At 33.4% G+C, this 21,704-nt stretch overlaps 2 protein-coding genes across 4 annotated transcripts; one reads left to right on the top strand and one right to left on the bottom strand.

The window, feature by feature from the left end:
* The first annotated feature begins 4,640 nt into the window (after positions 1 to 4,640).
* Positions 4,641 to 16,271, top strand: LOC111908075 (uncharacterized). 2 transcript variants are annotated; one of them, XM_052764685.1, is made up of 23 exons: positions 4,641 to 4,798; positions 4,882 to 5,103; positions 10,904 to 11,121; positions 11,245 to 11,350; positions 11,439 to 11,540; positions 12,310 to 12,369; positions 12,469 to 12,547; positions 12,663 to 12,810; positions 12,899 to 13,022; positions 13,113 to 13,293; positions 13,397 to 13,574; positions 13,666 to 13,768; positions 13,866 to 13,961; positions 14,047 to 14,099; positions 14,184 to 14,307; positions 14,403 to 14,465; positions 14,544 to 14,765; positions 14,839 to 14,912; positions 15,045 to 15,138; positions 15,220 to 15,356; positions 15,663 to 15,743; positions 15,821 to 15,926; positions 16,035 to 16,271. In XM_052764685.1, exons 2-23 carry the CDS (start codon positions 4,921 to 4,923, stop codon positions 16,113 to 16,115), a joined length of 2,613 nt encoding a protein of 870 aa, XP_052620645.1. In that variant the 5' UTR covers positions 4,641 to 4,798; positions 4,882 to 4,920; the 3' UTR covers positions 16,116 to 16,271. The 2 variants fall into 2 exon arrangements, with proteins under 2 accessions (XP_052620645.1, XP_023759689.1); XM_023903921.3 differs by having other exon boundaries at positions 4,678 to 4,798; positions 4,886 to 5,103.
* A 598-nt stretch (positions 16,272 to 16,869) lies between these two features.
* On the bottom strand, positions 16,870 to 20,244 carry LOC111908090 (heterogeneous nuclear ribonucleoprotein 1). 2 transcript variants are annotated; one of them, XR_006184372.2, is made up of 3 exons: positions 19,799 to 20,244; positions 17,683 to 18,960; positions 16,870 to 17,250 (listed from the first exon to the last, which is right to left on the bottom strand). XR_006184372.2 is itself a non-coding variant. In XM_023903933.3 (2 exons), the coding sequence occupies exons 1-2, from the start codon at positions 20,018 to 20,020 to the stop codon at positions 17,782 to 17,784; spliced, it is 1,401 nt and encodes a 466-aa protein (XP_023759701.2). In that variant the 5' UTR covers positions 20,021 to 20,244; the 3' UTR covers positions 17,481 to 17,781. The 2 variants fall into 2 exon arrangements, 1 of the variants encoding a protein (XP_023759701.2); XM_023903933.3 differs by lacking the exon at positions 16,870 to 17,250 and having other exon boundaries at positions 17,481 to 18,960.
* Between the last annotated feature and the right edge of the window lie 1,460 nt (positions 20,245 to 21,704).

Raw genomic sequence — 21,704 nt, 5'->3', positions numbered from 1 at the left:
CTCATAAGCCTTGATCTAATATCTAGAAGCAACCACAAACGAATTAGAAGCCTTAAACATGATGAAAACAACTTCCTTAGGAGTTCACGGCCGTAAGCCCCCCAAGGATGGGTTCCTGGGCCGTAAACTCCTATAAATGGGTTAAATGGTGCCCTAAATTCACCCCTTTTCTTGTAAAATGAGTTGGAATCATATGTGATTGACTTAGGACCACCAAAGCACACTTTGAATGGACACATAATAGTTTACGGCCGTAAACTCCTAGTTTACTGCCGTAAACTCCTCAAATGGCCCTTAGAATGTCCAAATTACTTTCCAATGCCCTAGAACCAAAACTAGCATCACCCCTCAAATGTTATAAGGCCATTTGGCACCCTAGAATGCCCCGCCATGATTTCACGGCCGTAAACTCATGGGGAGTGGGTTATTAGGGCCGTAAACTCTCTTGGGAGTTTACTCTTGATGAGTAAACTCTATATCCAAGCCTTATACGTCCATAGATGTCACCCAGGTCACTCCAAACACTTGAAATGAAGTATTTTTGCGACTAGAAGAGTATGTCCTCAACTAATTAGTAGTTCAAAGTCTAATTAGATACAATTATATATCTCTTCATATTACATAGGAACCTTGCGTGTTCTCCAGTCCCGAGCTTACACTTAACCCTTATCCGACACTTCCACCCGATCTACTCGCTGCAAGTGAGTTCATACCCCTCAATGAACATTTCTAAATATTTTTACATGTTTTTTTTTTTTTTTGGGGGGGGGGGGTACAAGTATAAATTCTACAAGTTTTTATTATTAAATCATATGTCATTTACAAATTATCATTAAAAAGGGATTTTTCCTACACTTTTAGCTGTTTTCTAATAAAACTGTTTTAGTTGATTATCAGATACATTTTTAAGATTAAATTGTTATTGAACTGCTTTTAAAACTGTGTTTAAATTACTTTCTTTTAAAATATATCTACACTAATATATTTATATAAGTAAGGCTTGAAGGACTTAGGACCGATAGCTCGCCTTATTTCCTGTTCTCGTTTGATGTGGTCTTAGGGTATCTGTTATCCGTCCGACTGTCATTGATTTCTTAGTTATATATCATATATATTCGTGTTAGATATGAAATTCTTCATCACACTCAATACCTTTGATATTCGAAGGCAAGAAATCATACACTCTAGTTAGCTATAATAGGTATAGCTAAGACTACTACTCGTTATCTCTACTACTACTATACCCACTATAACGGCTAATACTACAAGTTAATACTCGTATAAGAGAACACTCTATGAACTATACAAAAGACTACTATACTATAATACAAGAGAATACACTAATCCAGAGTATAACACACTATCTCTCTATAAGACACCCTACCGCGCTTATACCATGTGACCAGAGCTTTCCAGAAGGAAGGCAACACTACACATATAGATCTATATGGGGAAGACACTACTACATCCCAGCTGTTAACTATAGTCCGAGCCGACCAGGCCCAGGGGTGGCACTACTTCACTACACTACGTATGATCGGGAAGGCCATAGGGTTCTCTATTACTATACAAATGGTCACATGAAGGGTTACACCTATATCCAAATTAATACACTAAGACTTAAGTCTAAGCTAACATCCCGAAGTAAGTAAATATCTATTACTAATGGAAGCTTGCACCACTACTACTGACAACAGGCATAACTTTTCTTCACCTATGTTACTCAAATGAGATTTATTATCGTATTTTTACAACTGAAGGTTTTCAATGATAATGCTTACACACAACTCAAAGGATTTACTCACTAAGTACTTTTCTGGAAAATATAGGATTTTCTAAGGATTCTACTACTTATAAACATAAAAATTCAGTCTTTATTCTATAAGTTTGTAAACACTATTATGCAACAACGACACTAAATTCTTATGAACTCACCAGCTTTATGCTGATACTCGTTTTCAAAATAACTTGTATCCTCAGGTCAAACATAGACAGGTACGGGTGCAGCTTTTGGAGAAGATAGAGCACATACAAGACCCATCTTTTATTTTGTTATACTTTTGGTGTCTATTAAACTTTACAGAACTCGTTGTAATTAAACTTACTATGTAAATGCAATGGTTGTTGTCGCTTGTTTTTACTATTATGCAATTGTTATGATACTGTACATGACGTCCTCCACCCCAAAACGTATTCCGCCGTTCTCGATTTTGGGGTGTGACATTTTGGTCAGAGATTCAAAAGTTAAAATGCTACCATCAAGTGACAACACCAGCGAGTCTGCAATAAGAAAAATTCAATTTTATTAATCCTTACTATGGAACAGAATTTCACCAAACCTCCACAGGACAAACACGAATAAGGTAGATATTGGGCAAAAGAAACAACAATATTACTATGTTGGAGTTTCTGTGATGTGGAATAGAGAACGAGACAGAAAAGAATAGTGGAAGTAATTGCAGATGGTTACGATGAAGCATAAGATAGCTACAAGTCGTACATACATGTATTAAACTGATTGGAACGTAGAGACGGTGGTAATGGAAAATTTTTTATCGACTCCAAAAAGAGGAATTTCGTAGATAGATGACAATAGATGTCGACGTTTTCGACCTCTTAGATGGTAGTCGATGGCAAAAATCGAAGCACGTGAGATCGACGTTAAGATGAGTCGTTGGCAGTGAGAAGGGGTTCTTCGAAGTTAAGCGGTGGAGATTATCATTGGAAAGAGCAACTCGCCGATTAAAGAGAACGAAGAAACAGATGTATTTGAGGCAGTGAATCGGTTAAGTCGATGAATAGTGCAAATGGATTAAACTAACCCTTGAACAATACCCTGGTTGACTGTTCATAAGGGATGTTCTTCTTTAATTACTATATTAATTATAAATATTAGTAATATTTTTCAATTGGCACTACTTACATCAAATATACTATTGTTTACGTAGAAAAAGTTGACTGGTAAAGACCCAGAGTGGGTCGAAAATATAAGAACAATGCACTTTATTTTTTCCGTAAGCTAAATTGGATTTGCAATTGAAAGAAAGAGAAGTTGAAATGGATGCACGATTTCAAATAAGACAACATGAAATGGATGTGCGACAAGCTCAAGTAGAAGAACAAATTGCGGTCATTTTAGAAAGTTGAACAACTCATCGGGTAATCCGCCAAATAGTTCCTAGTTTTATGAATGTTAAACAGTTGAAATGTATTAGGCAATTTATTTTTGTGGTCGTTTATAAACAACTCATCCGGTAATCCGCTACATAGTTCCTAGATTTTTGTGAATGTTAGTGACATTTTATTTTGTCCGGTTGAATTATGAATGCAATGGGTTTTTTCTGCATTTGTAGTGTATTATTGGTTTTCGGCATTTTAGGCAAAAGAAAGCTGGTTATCTTTCAGTTTTTTTATGTTTTTTTTTAAATAATTTTAGTGATGGATTTGCGATAGATAAATCTGTTACAAAAATTTGGAAAAGTCATAGGGAATCAGTAGGTAATATTTCTTGTAGGGAATCTGTGGGTAATATTTTTGTAGGCAATTCATAGCTAAAATCCCGTAGGTAATATGTAGGTAAAAGCATTGTAGGTAATCTATAGTAAAACAAGTTCCATAGCTAAGCCATAGATAGATGTAGTTGTAGGAAAACCTTAGGAAAATTACCTACAGAAAATTATGTAGGCAATCTGTCACAACCAATTACCACAAAGCTTTTTCCGTAAGAAACATGTTGTACCTACAGCTTACCTACGGAATCTGATGTACGTGATGGGGCAGTTTTCTAGTAGTGAAGGTCATAAGAAAGCCACATCGGATTCGCAATCAGGTAAATTTGGGTTGTCGGATAAAAGTCTCATTTAAAATTTAAAATTAACTGAAGTTTTTTTTTCCTAATATATAAAATAGTCATGAGTTTTTGATATATAATGTTAAATTTTCTGGATTTTTCGTAAAACAATAAATTTAAGAGCCGTCTTATATTGTGGCGAATATCTTAATTAGCATTCAGTTGCTCATTGTTTTTGTTTCCTTCATTTGTCTCTACCATTGGGTATAAATTCCAAAACTTAAGATTAGTTGGTTCCCTTTCTTTTTCCAATTTGTATTTATAAACTGTCCAAAAATATATAAAAATATTTTTTTATTTTATTAAATTGCATTTAGAAAATATAAATTTGATATCAAAATGATTCGATCATAATCGATATATATATAGGTCTTTTTTCGATTAGTTCAAATCTAGTTGTTTGTGTTAATCCTGACAGGGAATGAATAGCATGGTGATTCTTTTACATATATATGGCAATAGTCAAGTACATTCCTCAACCATAAACTTAAAAGTTAAAGCCCAATATTTGGATGTTTTTCTTCTTTAATCTTTTTCCATTTTTATGGACGTTGCATGCTGATGAAAGTAAATCAATCCAATGCTTGAACTTTATGATAATAGTAGATTAATCATCTACATGCTTGGCCTCGTAACCATGCTAATTTTACCGAACTATGTCAATACTTAACTTTATAAAATTGTTATATGTGTGTGGGGCGAGTTGCAAGTTGATGCTTGACTTCTATTGTTCTTTGTTGTGTTACGTATTATAAATATTATCTGTACGTATACTTGTTAACTTTATCCATTTAGTAGAGCTTCATATATGATGTCCTACCCAACATCTTTTGTCCATTCCCTGGACCTTTTATGTACTACCCAGTGACCTCTCAGTATTGTTGGCTTAGAGGAAAAATAATAGCTGTTTTTTCTTAACCAACTTCACTCTCATCTCTGAATCTGCAGGTTTAATGTGTTATGGGTTTTATAGATTTTAAATCTTCATATCCATGGATTATTCATCATTTGAACTTGTTTTTGCATTGCAGGGAGAGAGAGAGAGAGAGAGAGAGAGAGAGAGAGAGAGGATGTGTAAGAGGAGAGTGGCGGTGGTAGGTGCGGGTATAAGTGGGCTGGTGTCGGCATATGTAGCATCAACAGCGGGGGTTGAGGTGGTGTTATACGAGAAGGAGGAGTACCTCGGCGGTCATGCCAAAACTGTCACCATAGATGGTGTTGATTTGGACCTGGGTTTTATGGTCTTCAATCGGGTAACTATAGACTATTCCTTCTCCCTTCATTCATACATTCATTTATGTTCAAATGATGGTTACCTCCATTCATGTTGCATAACTTTACCTACCCGTTGAATGTTCTTTAAAAACGTTCAAATGCTCTTGAGAATTGTGTAAGTTATTTATCAATTGTCATCATGCAATTATATCTTAATTTAATTAGAAAAATATATGATTTACTACTTAAACAAACAAATGTTTAATCGGTTCTTATAATTAGTCCAGTGTTTTAATTTGAACAGTAAATAAACATAGAAGAGAAGAGGGTGTAATGTGGTATAGGATATTATAATTTTTTAGTACATAAATGAAAAACATATTGTTAAAAAAATATTAAACCAAACATGCGACGTGTCTATATTTGGAATGCAAAATCCAACAGCTCATTTAGACAATTTCCACCACAAATAAGGATGAGGAAATGTGTTTACCTTTTTTAAAGTCGTGGCACAACAACCAATCATAGGAATCAACAGCTATTGCTTTGTTACTTTCTGATGTAAATTTGCTTTTTTACGAGTAATATTTGGAGGTTTTATATAGAGATATGATAGAATGTTAGAATACTCACAAAAAAACACTTACATACAATGTTAGGTGTATGTTAATACTTTACTTGTACTGTTAAATTAAATTAAATTAAATAAAAAACAAAAAAAAGCCGGTCAATGTGATAAAATATTAATATTAATATAAATAGGATAATGACGGTATTATATTTTTTGATTGATTTGTACACCTTTTATTACTAAGTTTTTTTATATACGTCATTCCATGTAAATCAAAGAAAATGACTTAACAGAGTATTAAAGTTTACATATTTGCACACATTTAGTTCTTAATGTTTTTTTTTTTTTTTTGTGTATACTTAGTCTTTAATATATATATATATATATATATATATATATATATATATATATATATATATATATATATATATATATATATATATATACTAGTTTATAATCTGTGGGAACCACGGTTACAAAATAAATTAATTTTTCATAATAAAAATTCATAAATTATTTATCAATTACTTTAAATAAATCATTAATTATGAGATATACCAAATTTTTAAAGTTATTATAACTTCAAATTTAACATATATTTAAAAAAAAAAAAAGTAAATTTGAATTTTGAAGTGTTGCCTAATATATCTCTTTGACTTGTGGCATGATATTAATGAAAAATTATATTAGAGTGACACATGTCAAATGAAAATTAAAACTATTCATTTATTAGAATATATATATATATATATATATATATATATATATATATATATATATATATATATATATGTTGCAAAATAAGTTTTTATACACATTTAATATTTATGACCAGTTTCTTTAGGTTTTCTCAAGTCATCTTATGTGGGACAATAATTAATAAGGTGTTTAAGGTTGTTGATGCTTATGGTCACTGTACCCTCGGCTACTTGGTTGCTTAAGTCTTATTGTTTGGCTTAGGTCTTGTGTTCTGAACATCTTAACTTCTTCAAATGATCTCAGATTTTAAAAATATTTATATCAGCGTGTTCGTATTTAAGTCTACTACAGTTTTTGTTTAAATTATTATCGTTAAAAAGTATTATATTTTTACTTATGATCTTTATATCCATGCGTTTTTTTTATAGAAATATGATAGAATATTAATATAAATTAATATTAATATTTATAATATTAAAAAGTATTATATTTTTTTATCGTTAAAAAGTATTAAAATTAATATTTATATTAATTTTAATATAAATGGGACATCCCCATTTCACGACCAGAAAAGACCGATTTATTTATGCTTATTTAAAAATTAGAGTATCATTTTTGAAGAATAATATTACTGGAATTTGTTCCCAGAAAATATGATAATGATATTATCAAAGCATTTCCGAATAAATGTATTTTATTTATGTTAAAACATTAGGAGTTATCGTCAATACAGAAACATAAGCATAACGAAATATTACAAGACTTACAGTAATTAAACTAGTAGTCTAATACTCCTTGAATCTCTCAGCAGAATGTAAATTTCATATAGCCACCTATGATACAATAAACTGAGTAAGTCAATTTGGGAAGCCTGGTAAGTACATATGGATTTCAATCTCGCAATGTGATAATAATGTATATCTCAAACTTGCAAAACTAACTATTATCATTAACACAGATATGTCATATCTCTAAAACAATCCATCCCATCCCATCGATTCCCACATATTGATCCTATACAATGATCTTACAAGATCTAGCCTAAAGGATCAATATAAAATACAAACTGACGACGCTGCTTTGGAAATTCCCTGGCAGTAACCGATGATCAATAAATACATCAAATTAGGGGAATGGAATAAGTTTCACCATGAACCTCTGTTCGTAAAATAAAACCACAAGACAATTAAGTCATTGGTGGTTATCTAGATAACTATGTCTAGCAGTGGTCTGACGTCGTGAGGTATTTTACCCTAAACTCACCCTATCCGGCAATACAACATCATACATACCTAGTAGTGGTTTGTTACTGACACACTCTATTAGGCAGTCTACGAAATTCCCTCAATTACTTTGTGAAAGGAAACGCTAACACACAAATTTCGCCAAAATAAAAAGTATGGGGAAATACTAATAAAGTACTCATGTACGCTACCGTACTCCAACACATAATACTGTCAAAAAAGGACTTCGTACATTATAGTATCCTGGTATGAGTAGGACTCGTACCCCATAACATAATAATACCCCGACACAAGCAACACCTGAGATGCAGAGCTTTGAAAAAGACTTGGTACATAAAAAGTACTTTTGTACGTAGGACATACTCGATCGATCATTAATCTCCTCGAATAGAGTTTCTACTCTCTATTCTGATCACACACGTACCCTTAATAAGATACTACCCAATATCCAAACTTAACTAAACTAAGCATTTCTTTTAAGTCTTATTTCATCACTAAACTAACCTACAATCCTTATAATCAACTTTCAATACCAACTCTGTTTCGGCAACACTATCCTAATTTAGTATAATATTTTATACAGAGTATTAACTATTAACGTACATTTATCTTCTCATTTATAATACTTCTATTATTATTATCATGTTAATACATCTTAACACATATAGAACCATGTCTGGTTCGCGTAGCGTATATCATCATATATATATATATATATATATATATATATATATATATATATATATATATATATATATATATATATATATATATATATAACACTTATATTTCCAAATAATAAGCATATAACTCACATATAAACTTTCAACATATACTCAATACTTTTATTAATACATGTATTAAAATCATGTTCATGAAAGGGACTATGAACTCACATGTTAAAGTAACGATTCGAAATTCGGACAACGTTTCGCTTCTAGCAATTGTTTTTTCCTTTGACGAAACCTAGTATCATTATCACTAAGTTTTAGTCTAATATTTATTGCGACTAATTATTAGTCTAGATTCATCATTAAGTCAACGTCTACTTCAAGATCTATCAAATAAGGAGCAACCAGGTAGGATCATATCGGAGGTAGGGTCCGTTTGATATACAAAGTATACTGTTTGGAAATCTCACTTTAAACACCTCACTAAATCCAGCCTAGACATCATCCCCATAAGTAGATCAATCAGTATAACGAATTGGAATCACTGATAAATCTTGTTTATAGGTTCATAATAACGATAATGAACTTAAACTTAAGTTATACTTAAAGTACGGTAAGCATAACTTAACTTACAGGTGGTTTAGCGAGAAACCTCTGAGCTGAAAGCTCTTCTTCTTGGGGATTTTCGGTGCTCCGAGGCTCGCTACTAACTCCTAGGAAGGGGTATAGATAAGGTATTAGGACCTTGGGAGGTTTGGGAGAGAATTGGTTGAAGAGGTGTGAAGAAAAGCGTGAGAAATAAGCTCTATTTATAGCTACTAGCGCCCAAGTACACTGGGTGTAAGAATTATGCTAGGCATAATGGATTTTTAAGGGTTACATTGGGCGTACTCAAAAATTACGCTGGTCGTAATGTACCACGTGTCGAAATTTGGTGGCAAGCCGTGGGGAAGAAGGTATGGCCTAGATTTTGCCACGTGTCACTCGTTGGTTAATCCAAACTTAATTATCTTCTAAAATCCGTAACTTTCGCATACGAACTCCGTTTTTGACGTTTTTTATATCCACGCGTAGGTATCGACGAGATCTACAACTTTTGTTTAGACTTCGTAGGCTAACTTTGATTTATTTTTAAAGTTATATTTTAACAGGCTTAGATAGTTAAAGTGCGTTAAAAATTCATAATTTTGTCATCCGACATCCGTTTTCGAATGTCTTTATATCGTTGAGCCCCTATTAACGAGATTTTCAATTCTCGTTTAGGTTGTGTCGGCTAATATTTGATCGATATAAAATTTGATTTCCGGGTTGTATACTGCTACGTTGAATCTTAGAAAAATCATAACTTCCTCTAACAAAGTCAGATTTGGACGTTCTCTATATGCACGCTTTCGGTTTAACGTCTACTACGACTCTCATTTAGATTGCTAATGCAAAAAGTATTTCATCAAAAATTTGCTTTTTACTATATGCAAAGTCGTGCCGGTTTAATCGTGAAACTTTGACAGACCATAACTTCTTTGTTAGAAGTCGGATTTCAGCATTCTTTATATGTACGGAATCCTTGTGAAATATACTATAAATTTGCTTAAGATTATTTATCCTAAATAGTCTTCTATCAAAAAGTCATTTTTAACATTTATTATCTCTAAATTGACTAGCCGAATCTGCGAGCGTTACAGTATTGGTATGTTGAGATGGTGAGAAATTAATGACGATGGTGCTCTTATAGTTTTAATCTGAGAGGGGATTGTTTGGTGGTGTTTTAGATATCATTCGATGAGTGTATTTTCTCGTTGACTGGATGATCTTGGCTAGGTCAGGAAAACGAAAATGGTGAAGACGGTAATGATGGACCATATGGTAGTTTGTGATGGTTGGGATGTAGATGAAGGGGGTGATGTTTGTTATCCTTGAAGAGAGGGAAAGATGGTTATGAGACACAAGCACCTCATCGGAGAGCATAGTGTCACTGTAAAAAACAGGGGATATGGAGATAAACATGGTCAAACTAAAAAGATTTGAACTTTTTATATTTTGATAGATTCTAGGGTTTTCAGCTCTCACTTTGTCGGAGGAGATGAAGTGGTTGGAGCAATGACCAGAGGATATGTTGGAGGATATGAAGTGGCGATAATGATGGGAGGGATAACACTAGGAAGTGTGTGTGTGTGTATGTGTGTGTGAGAGAGAGAGGTGAGAGGGGGAGGTGTAGGGTTGGTGGGGCCTTCTTTTATTTTAATTATCTAAAATTATCAAAGTAAACATAAAATTGAAATAAATACAAATATAAGGGTATAATCGTTTTTCAAGTTGATAGGGACCAAAATCACCAAAACGATTTGAAATTCGATTATTGGTGCAAGTTGAAAAGATTTTGGACTTCATCCACAGTTTTCTGCAAACCATGGGACCATTTTTGTAGTTTAGTCTAATTGTTAAGGTGATGTGATATAAATTAAATGGTTTTGTATTCTTTGGAAGAATTGTTCTATTTTGACTTTCATAAATAAAAGTTTAGTCATGTTTTATCTAGACTCCTATTAATTTTAATTGGGTGTCCTATATATATATATATATATATATATATATATATATATATATATATATATATATATATATATATATAACTAATCAGTTGATGAATATCTAGGTTACATATCCCAACATGATAGAGTTCTTTGAGACGCTTGGAGTTGATATTGAGATTTCTGATATGTCATTCTCCGTAAGCTTAGATGAAGGCAATGGTTGTGAATGGGGCAGTCGAAATGGTTTATCAGGTTTATTTGCACAAAAAAGGAATGTACTAAATCCTTACTTCTGGAAGATGATTAGAGAAATTACCAAGTTTAAAGATGATGTATTAAGGTAAATTTTACAAATTGAAAATACTACATGAATTCATGCTTTGAAATGAAACATATAGGCTTCAAATAATATAATTAAAGCAAATTTGCTAGTAGCTCAAAACTAATATCATAAATGATATAGGTATCTTGAAGAGCTTGAAAACAACCAAGACCTTAGTCGCAATGAAACATTGGGGGACTTTCTCAAGTCACATGGTTACTCTGAGTTGTTTCAGAATGCTTATCTTGTGAGAAAACTTCAACAATTAGCTTTTTAATATTTGAACATATAAAAACAATTTAAGTGGGAATATATGATATAAAATTTTGTAACAGGTTCCAGTTTGCTCCTCCATATGGTCTTGCCCTGCCGAAGGAGTTAAGAGTTTCTCTGCTTTTTCCGTTCTCTCATTTTGTCGCAATCATCATCTACTTCAGGTAGACAAACCTTTTCGTAATTATTCATAGTCAATATATATATATATATATATATATATATATATATATATATATATATATATATATATATATATATATATATATATTGTGTGAACCAAAAAATTTGTTAGAACTTGCGAACTCATAATCAACTCATCATTTTTCAACACCAAAAACATCAATCTTCTCCAAAATTGTGCGTCTAATTCATATCTAAGCTAAAAAAAAAAATAGATTTGACAATTTTTTTTATTTATTTTCGAAATTTGCATGTATGTACAATCAGCAGCTGTACGGACTGCTGATAAACATAATCAGTAGTCATATGGACTGCAGATGTACACAATCAGCAGCCATATGGATTGCGGATATACACAATCAACAACCATACGAACTGCTGATGAGCAATCAGTAGTGACTGCTGATTATTCTCGTTAACAATCCGTACAACTGTTGATTATGCTCATCAGCAGTCATACAAAAAAACCAAAAAAAAATAAAATAAAATCGTTAATTTTTTTTTTTTTTTTTTTTGAGCCTAGATATGACTTTGACACACTATTTGGAGAAGAATTGTGTTTTTGGTGTTGAAAAATGATGAGTTAACTATGAGTTCTCAAGTTCTCACAAATCTTTTGGTTTTCAAAAGAATTTGAATATATATATATATATATATATATATATATATATATATATATATATATATATATATATATATATATATATATATATATATATATATGATTACTTATGTTCAATATTTTATCAGCTTTTTGGTCGCCCCCAGTGGTTTACTATCAGATGGAGGTCACAAACCTACGTGAAAAAGGTGATTCCTTAACTGTTTTCATGGTAGAATGATTATGCTATCAGCTTCACCACAATTAAGAGATACATCATTTTAACTATATGATTAAATGAATAAAAGGTCAGAGAAGAACTGGAGAAGAGAGGTTGCCAAATAAGAATGGGTTGCATTGTCCAATCTATCACAAAAGTCGATAATGGTAAGTGATTTCTATTTACATACTTGAGTTTTGTGATCTTGAAGATTATTTTTAGTATAGAAAGTAGTTGTTTCAAAGCTTTTCTCATGTTGAATATGTTTTGGAGTATGAACAGGTTGTGAAGTTGTATGCAAAGATGGATCGCGAGAAACGTATTCTGATTGCATAATGGCTACGCATGCGCCAGAAACTCTAAAGATGTTAGGAGAAGAAGCTACACACGAAGAAAGAAGAATTCTTGGTGCTTTTAATTATGTGTATAGGTAACCTCTTAAATACTTTAGTTCTTTAATTAATTACTTTATGATTTCAGATTCGGTTTAAAACTTTACAAGTCTTTTTTGTTGGCAGTGATATTTTTCTACATCGTGACAAAAGTCTAATGCCCCAGAACCCATCTGCATGGAGCTCATGGAACTTTCTTGGAACCGTGGACAATAAAGTTTGCTTAACATATTGGCTAAATGTGCTTCAGGTTTGTATGATCAATGCTATATTGATCGCAATTATGTAAGTGCAAAAATATCATATTTTCCACAATATAATTTACATGATGAAAATTCAGAACATTGATGATAAGGGGCCACCTTTTCTGGTTACCCTAAATCCACCCCGAACACCAAAACATACGATGCTCAAGTGGACAACTGGACATCCAATCCCATCAGTTGCTGCATCGAAGGCTTCACTTGAGCTAAATCAAATTCAAGGGAAGAGAGGAATTTGGTTTTGTGGTGCATACCAAGGTAGTTTTATTCTTGTTGACTATTCATACGATATGTTAGATTATCTATTTAATTTTCATTCATTCTTCACTCCATATTTATTGGTTCTAATTTATTTGTATAGGTTATGGGTTCCATGAGGATGGGTTAAAGGCCGGTATGCTTGCTGCAAATGGCATGCTTAGTAAGAGCTGTGAAATTCTCAAGGACCCTAAACATATGGTACCATCTCTAATGGAAACTGGTGCAAGGTTTTTTGTTGCTAGGTTCCTTAAAGATTATATCGCTATGGGAAGTTTAATGTGAGGAACAATAAACATCGTCCCTTTAAACTCTTAAGGGTTACTTTCAAACATAACACAACTTATACATAATAATATTTATTTCTTATAGTTTATTAGAAGAAGGAGGTACAATGTTCACCTTTGAAGGAACCAGAAAGAAGAGCAATTTTAAAGTTTATCTCAAAGTTCACAATCCCCAATTCTATTGGAAGGTTAATGCATCGATCTTAGCTCTTCTAGAAATTATACTTTTGTCTTAGAGATACAACCCAACCCGAAATGATTTAATATGAAGAAATCTCCATGCAGATTGCTACAAAAGCCGATTTAGGTCTTGCTGATGCTTACATAAATGGAGATTTCTCCTTTGTTGATAAAAAGGAAGGCCTTTTAAATATGTTTATGGTAAACTTAATGGTTTTCGGTTTATATTTATTTAACTAGTTAATTTCCTATTGTGCTTTCTCACTGAAGTTTTCCTGTTTCATAGATTTTCATTATTAACAGAGATTTAGAAAGTTGTGCCCAAAAGTCTAGCAAAAGGTACGTAGTTACAGCTTTTAACACATCTTCATATGTTGTTCTTTAATTAATTATACTCATGGCATGAAGTATGTGCGACTCTAGGGGCTGGTGGACACCAATGTTTTTAACAGCTGGAGTGGCATCAGCCAAGTATTTCTATCATCATATTTCAAGGCAAAATTCTCTTACTCAAGCACGTCGAAACATATCTCGCCACTATGATTTGGTATTTGAAATGTTTTTTTTTTTAATTTATATGTTGTAAAGCTTCATTATGCACCTCACTAACGTTACAACCATTTAATCTATTATATTATATAGAGTAATGAGTTATTTGCATTGTTCTTGGACGACACGATGACATACTCATGTGCAATATTTAAGGTAAGAATGTATTATATATATTTTTTTTGAATACTGTTTTTGTCTTATTCAAGTCTAACTCGCACTTGCAATATATAGAATGAAGATGAGGACTTGAAAACAGCACAGATGAGAAAGATCTCTTCGTTGATTGAAAAAGCAAGAGTTGATAAGGAACACAAAGTTCTTGAGATAGGATGTGGTTGGGGTACTTTAGCTATTGAATTAGTGAAAAGAACTGGATGTAAATACACTGGCATCACCCTCTCTGAGGAGCAACTAAAATATGCAGAAACAAAAGTGAAGGAAGCTGGCCTACAGGTATTATTATTTAGTTGTGATATATCAAAGTCATCATTTCATTAATTTATCGGCTTCTTAAATGCATTTTCAGGACAAAATCAGATTTGTACTATGTGACTATAGGCAATTGCCTCATACTTACAAATACGATAGAATAATATCTTGGTGAGTTCTCATATATCTTCTAGTCAATATGCTTAACATATATATTTTAGTTTAAATGTGTTGGCCATTATTCAATAACATAATTTTAAGGATTTAGTATTTAAAATCTTTTTCATATGTGACTATCTGTAGTGAAATGCTAGAAGCTGTTGGGCATGAATACATGGAAGAGTTTTTTAGTTGTTGTGAATCAGTATTGGCAAACAATGGACTTTTTGTCTTGCAAGCAAGTTTTCTTCTTCTTATTATTATTATTCTTTTAAACTTTTTAAAGTCGAATGGTAACTGATATAGTTTGGATCATCAGTTCATATCAATCCCAGACAGGAGGTATGATGAGTACAGACGAAGCTCGGACTTTATAAAAGAGTACATATTTCCTGGAGGTTGCTTGCCTTCACTTAGCAGAGTAACATCAGCGATGGTTGCATCATCCGGCCTCTGGTAAGTCTTATTTAATAAGGGGAAATTGTAGAAAATAGCAATGTACTTTACTTTCTTTTTTTCTTTGTTTTTAACAAAATAAATAGCAATATATTTGCCTTTTCTTCATACATAATAGCAAGGTACTTGCAGTTTCATACTTATGACAATAATGTAATTATAATTCTTTACCGAAAATAACAATATAAAGTATAGTGCTGATATTAGCAGCGAGAGAAAAGTACATTGCCATTCCCTACCATTTGTCCTATTTTTTAACAAGTTTTCATGGTGAGGAGCTCATCAAAATGCTTAATATTATTACAGTGTAGAGCAAGTGGAAAACATAGGGATACATTACTACCAAACGCTAAGATATTGGAGGAAAAACTTCATGGAAAAGCAAAGGTAAAGAACTGTTATGTTTTTTATCCATTTTGATGATTGTGGGCGTGGTATTTATTATTAATGTTTGTTGTTCATAGCAAAATACTTGCTCTGGGGTTCAACCAAAAATTCATTCGTACATGGGAATACTATTTTGATTATTGTGCTGCTGGTTTTAAGACCCACACACTTGGAGATCACCAGGTATTTAGTATTCTTTTTCTTAGAACATGTAATCAATTTATAATCATAAGATAATAGAAGAAAGTGTATCTTGCTAAGTCACATCACTTTTTTGTTCATTGATTTAAGGTTGTGTTTTCAAGGCCCGGAAACATTGTTGCACTAGGAGATCCTTACAAGGGTATCGCATCGGCTTATTCTTTAAATTAAATGTCACTTGCTCCTTTAACATCATTTTATCAACATTTAGTTTTTTTTTTTTTTTTTTTTGTACTCAATTGAATTCCCTATTGGTTTCGTCTTCCAAATAAAACACAATACATTATTTTATCTTTTTCGAAAGAGAAAAACAATACATTATTGCTATGTTGATTTGTGCTTGTGTTTTCTTCTTATGTAAACTTGATAGATTGTAAGGCAGAAATGCATCAAATATGATCCATACAAAACCAATCCATTAAATGCTTAGATTTTATGATCATTCCATCAACTAATTTTAGAAATCAACTCGGGTTTGTTTTGTTAACTAAAGAGCTCAATTTATTAGGTAAGAGAAGTAATATGGTAATGAAATGAATCATATTACATGATATAATGCTTTTACTAACCAACAAGCTTTTGACATAAAAGTATTGTTAAGACCCACCCTCCAAGAGTTTGATGGTTGAATTCATGACTAGAGAACATATGTGATGGAATAAACTAGTATATAGCTGCCATTTGAAAAAATAATTTTAACTCTATTTTATAGATTATTTTAATTATATAAAAGATTATAGAAAACACAAATAAGCTTCAATTTAACATCTTTTAGCTATCTTTAAAAATTTAGATTTAGATTAATTAAAATAATGAGAAGTAAACAAAAACTACATATATAAACATGTTATTGCACATACCACAAAATGGAATGGAAGAAGAAAAAAAAACAGCTCCACAAGCTAAAAAAATGAGTAAGATCGAGTTCCTTCAAGATCATTTGATTATGTGAGGCAAACCAAACATGGTTTCTTTTTCTATTCCTTTTCCAATTCCCATCATACCAAACCAAACACAGAACCTAATGGTTAGTATACTAGATAAGTCTCGACTTATATGTCAAATGGGCAGAATTTCCATCTACAAATGAGGGAATGGATAGAGAGTATAACCATAGCCACTTAAAATTGACATATGACATACCACAACACAGTCAAGTCAAGCTCCTCCATCTGTCCATAAAGCCAATGAAGAAAACAAGTGCATCCATGTAATGAGTAAGCGACCAGACAGACCTTCAGCATAAGAGTAGTTTCAACTTTCAAGCTCCATCTTAATAGTGCGAGTCAGCAATGCATCTCTCCTCCTGTACAACACAAGGCCACAGGGGACAAATGATTATGCCATTCTCAAATTCTTTTTCATCTACCACTACCACTACCTACAACAGCTACTCACTCAACTACAGCATTACTCCTCTTAACTAACTTCTAACACTACTATTTATACTCCATTTGCTATTTATTACATATCATAATTACATTGCTAAATGCCTCGGGAATTGCCACATCACAACTGAACAGATAGAGAATCATATCAGTTAATATATGAAAATTATATCTTAGAAGTAGAACACCATAACAAAATCTAATACACACTATAATATAAAGTATATAACCAAGCCAAACACAAGAAAAAGAAGAAGCAAATGATGATTAACCAACTCTACTCCTCAAAAATACTGCTTATTTAGAAGAAAGAAAAAAAAACCAACCAACCAAAACAGATAATAGATTACTTCAAGCTACCGAGAGAATCAATCAACCAAGCCAACCCAACCCAACCAGTCATCCTATCCGCAACATCATATTAATTGAACGATCAAAAATCACTCTTGCTAACCCTGCCTCACCGGACCACCACCATAACCACCATACCCACCACCACCACCTTGCCCGCCATTCCCCTGAACACCATAGTTCCCGGCGGAAGCTTGTGAAGGATCACCTCTCCACCCTGAATTCCCATATCCATTAGCATCCCCATAACCACCACTTCCCATGTAGCCACCAACACCACCAGAGGACTGAATTTCTCCACCAGCACCACCAGAATTGGCAGCCGGAGCACCACCGATACGGCCGCCAACAGCACCATATCCAGCAGCATTCCCATAAGAACCGTCGCTACCACCACCATATCCACCACCATAACCATACCCTTGACTCCCATACCCAGCACCTCCACTTGGAGATTGGCCCGTAGGTGGTGGTGCCGCCTGTGAACCACCACCTCCAGCAACAGAACCACCCCATGGGGCAGCCCCGTAAGCTCCAGCACCACCATATCCGGAGGAAGGCTGAGCATTCCATGAACTCCTTGCTGCACCAGATGGAGCGCTTCCGTACCCTGCACCTGCAACATTTGGGTTTCCATATGGTGCACCACCGTACCCTGGGGTCCCACCACCATAGCTGCCATACCCATTGTAACCCATTCCATTACTAGGACCATATCCATATCCAGGTGTCCCATATGGTGGAAACCCTCCACCACCACCACCACCACCACCACCTCCACCACTTTGAGATTGCATGTACCTGTTAGAATCCATTCTACTCTCATAAGAACCTGAATTTCCACCAGATGCACCATAACTTCCACCACCACCACCGCCCATAGACCGACCACCACCAGCACCACCACCAGGGTTAGCGTCCTTAGGAAGAGCCCTTTTAACTTCTACTTGCTTACCATTCAAATCATGGAAAGTCTTGTGCAAAACCCTATCAACAGCATCTTCAGAATCGAATGAAATAAATCCAAATCCACGAGGCCTGTTAGTCTGCTGATCATACATTACTACTACATCAGTTACCTGTCCATACGCTTCAAAATACTGACGAAATCCTTCTTCACTCAAAGTGGGTGGCAAACCCCCCACAAATATTTTCTTTGTCCTTGTACCTCCCCCACCACCACCACCACCACCACCACCAAAACTTCTACCACCACTCGGGTTTCCAGCTTTTGACACCTGTTGTTCCTCTCTTGATAGGGCCCTCTTAGCCTCCACCTTGAAAAAAATATATGGCTAATTGTCAAAACATGTACAACAAGGATGATATTAACTGTATCTGTATGTATGATAAATAAACACTCAGAAATAGCAAGCACAGCTTCCTTTTCATATCCATGTTGTGTTGTAACATAAAACATATTAGTGGATGAAAAACTGTTCAATAAGAAATTCAAGGCTTAAAATCTTGATAAGTGCAATTACACAGGGATACAACAAACAAGTGAAGAAATAATCCAAAATTTCTCTAGCACAACCCACAACCAATGCCTTATTCAAAGCTCATGTGACATGTAAATCTTTCTTTTAACTGACTTAAGTATTCTGTATTCAATAACAATACCACCTTGACACCTTCCATCCCAAACTGGGATGCGCTAAAAAAATGTAAGCCATCAGAAAGAAAAAAGAATCATAATTGAAAAAATGTTCTAAATCACTGAAGAACAATCCCCAAGGGTCTTTTTGGCGATATTTCGTTGGTGCAGATTGACTATTTGCCCTATGTTTTGGCCATCACCTAGGGCATTTCTCAAAAAGCAAGTTTCCCCTTTTCAATAATACATCCAAAATCGAGGTTATAAAAACCAAAAAGCGAGGACACACATCATGTAATTGTTTTAATTCTCATCAGAGTAAAATCCTTTGCGTTAGTCCTACATATAAGTCTGAGCTGGTGGCATTAATTACAACTAAATCAGTAGTGGTAGACACTATTTCACAAGACTAGGGTTAGAAAATATAAAGGTATAAACCTAAATCGGAAAGGAATAAGTAGGAAGTAAATGAAATGAAGATTTATAACAATAAAAAGAGATCTAGGTAGGAGAAATACCGTTCGGCCATCAATGGTGTGTTTTTCTTGAAGAACAGTGTCGAGTACGGAAGGATCTGAAAAGACGACGAAACCAAAACCGCGTGGCCTGCCGGAGATCTTGTCTCTCATTACGACCGTCTGCAGAATCTCTCCATAATTACCGAAATACTCTTTCAGCTTCTCCTCCGAAGTTTCCCATGAAATCCCACCGATGAACAGCTTCCCCTGATCTGAATCCATAGATTAATGTTTATATATATGTATGTATGTGTGTGTCTCTGAAGCTGGGATAGTAAGGTTTTTATGTATATATTCCCCTTGTGTCTCTCTCAGAAACAAACGAGAGAGGGGTGATTGTGGAGGGTTTGTGGCGGAGGCGATGATGGGTCAACCTGGATGAGAGAATAACAAGTGATTGAGAGTAGACGGTATTCTTAACCAACGGATGAGATTTAATCTCTACGTCCTTGTAGGTTTTTTTTTTCTTTTCTAGATTTTAGAGTCTACAGATATTTTCACGTCCGGAGATACGCGCACCTATGTAAGATTTTGAGCATATTTTGTTCTTTATTTTAAATAAAGAAAATATTAAAACTTACTATTTTTGTAACTGCAGAGTGAAATTATAAATTAAACATGATTGCTCCCATTAGGAAAAGATTTTGTGAAACTTAAAACCTTTGTGTATACCATCAAATCACTCAAACATATCAAATACAATCGGTTATCCCTTAGAGGTTGGGATATGTTTTTACTGATAAACTAGGTTTATAACACATTGTATATCATGAGTGAGAAAAAGGAAAATATTATAAATAAATCATAAACATAATGATTGACCGGTGATTAAAATTAATTTATTAAATTACAAACATAGATATTTTGTTAATAAGTTTATAATGATATAATGAATATTTCAAATTAATATCTATATTGGTTTGAATATCCGATAGACGTTTTGTATTTGTAGATATTTGATAAAATTACGATATTTAATTATTTCGTAATATTTAAAATTTGTCATCTTTGTAAAGACAACCCTCATCTGGTATACAAGGTTGCGATTATGGGTAAAATGAACAGATAGATAGCATTATTTATAAAGTAGAATGTTATAACTGGTTAATAATATCTACGATTTTTAAAGTAGTCTGCTATAACTAACGAAAAAATCACATAAATAAAAAGAGAGTGCACATGTACCATTTATGCAATCAGTTGGGGTAAAATATACATGGCACAAGAAAATCAAATAATTAGCTCCCAGTTTATTGCACGACATAAATATGTAGATATAGAAAAGTTACATGTTATTTTCTAGTATTTTAAGGCTCTTTTGGACAAATTATTTCTAGTTTGCATTGTCTAAACATTGATCCCTAAGAACTTATATAATAAATTGGGGAATTATGAATTTTTGTTTGCGTTGTCTTATTTGGTTTATCTTGAATCGGGATCTTTTGGCTCTTATACAGATAATATTTGTCAATTTTTGTTCAACAATGTTGCTAAAAAAATGTCAAATTTACATACATTTCAAATTTTAAGATATAACTAATTGTGTACTACAATTGTTATGTTTTATTGAAATAGTATAATACTAACAAACATAAGGTATTTGTTTATGATGTCTTCGGCTTAACTCCGTCTCTTTGAGGGATGGAAACAAAGGGCCTAAGAATTACAACAAAGAAAACACGATCGTCAGTCGTCGTCTAGGAGGCAGTCTCGGAACGAAGCTCCGACGATCAAGTTAGTTGGTCTCTTAGAGAGAAGGCGAAAAAGTGTTAGGTAAGAGTTTAAGGGTGGCGTTTTTTTCGATCCCTTATCTTGGAGGAGAAGGGACCTTTTTATACATGTGGTAAGGGGGACAGATCCCCGACAGTACCTTCTACCTTTTCAGGTTTGGCAAGGATAGATGGTC

Source organism: Lactuca sativa, chromosome 6 (genome assembly GCF_002870075.4).
Source record: "Lactuca sativa cultivar Salinas chromosome 6, Lsat_Salinas_v11, whole genome shotgun sequence".
Taxonomy (NCBI): Eukaryota; Viridiplantae; Streptophyta; class Magnoliopsida; order Asterales; family Asteraceae; genus Lactuca; species Lactuca sativa.
The sequence above is the reverse complement of the archived record's forward strand: the minus strand, read 5'-3'. Positions and strand labels throughout refer to the sequence as shown.

What these genes read in the sequence shown, in the direction of transcription:
- LOC111908090 (XM_023903933.3), bottom strand. Translation starts at nt 20,020, where the DNA reads ATGGATTCAGATCAGGGGAAGCTGTTCATCGGTGGGATTTCATGGGAA. An exon ending in ACACCATTGATGGCCGAACG is followed by an intron (nt 18,961 to 19,798) that starts GTATTTCTCCTA and finishes ATTTTTTTCAAG; the next exon opens with GTGGAGGCTAAGAGGGCCCT.
- LOC111908075 (XM_052764685.1), top strand. Translation starts at nt 4,921, where the DNA reads ATGTGTAAGAGGAGAGTGGCGGTGGTAGGTGCGGGTATAAGTGGGCTG. An exon ending in GCTTTTAATTATGTGTATAG is followed by an intron (nt 12,811 to 12,898) that starts GTAACCTCTTAA and finishes TTTTGTTGGCAG; the next exon opens with TGATATTTTTCTACATCGTG. An exon ending in ATCCCCAATTCTATTGGAAG is followed by an intron (nt 13,769 to 13,865) that starts GTTAATGCATCG and finishes ATCTCCATGCAG; the next exon opens with ATTGCTACAAAAGCCGATTT.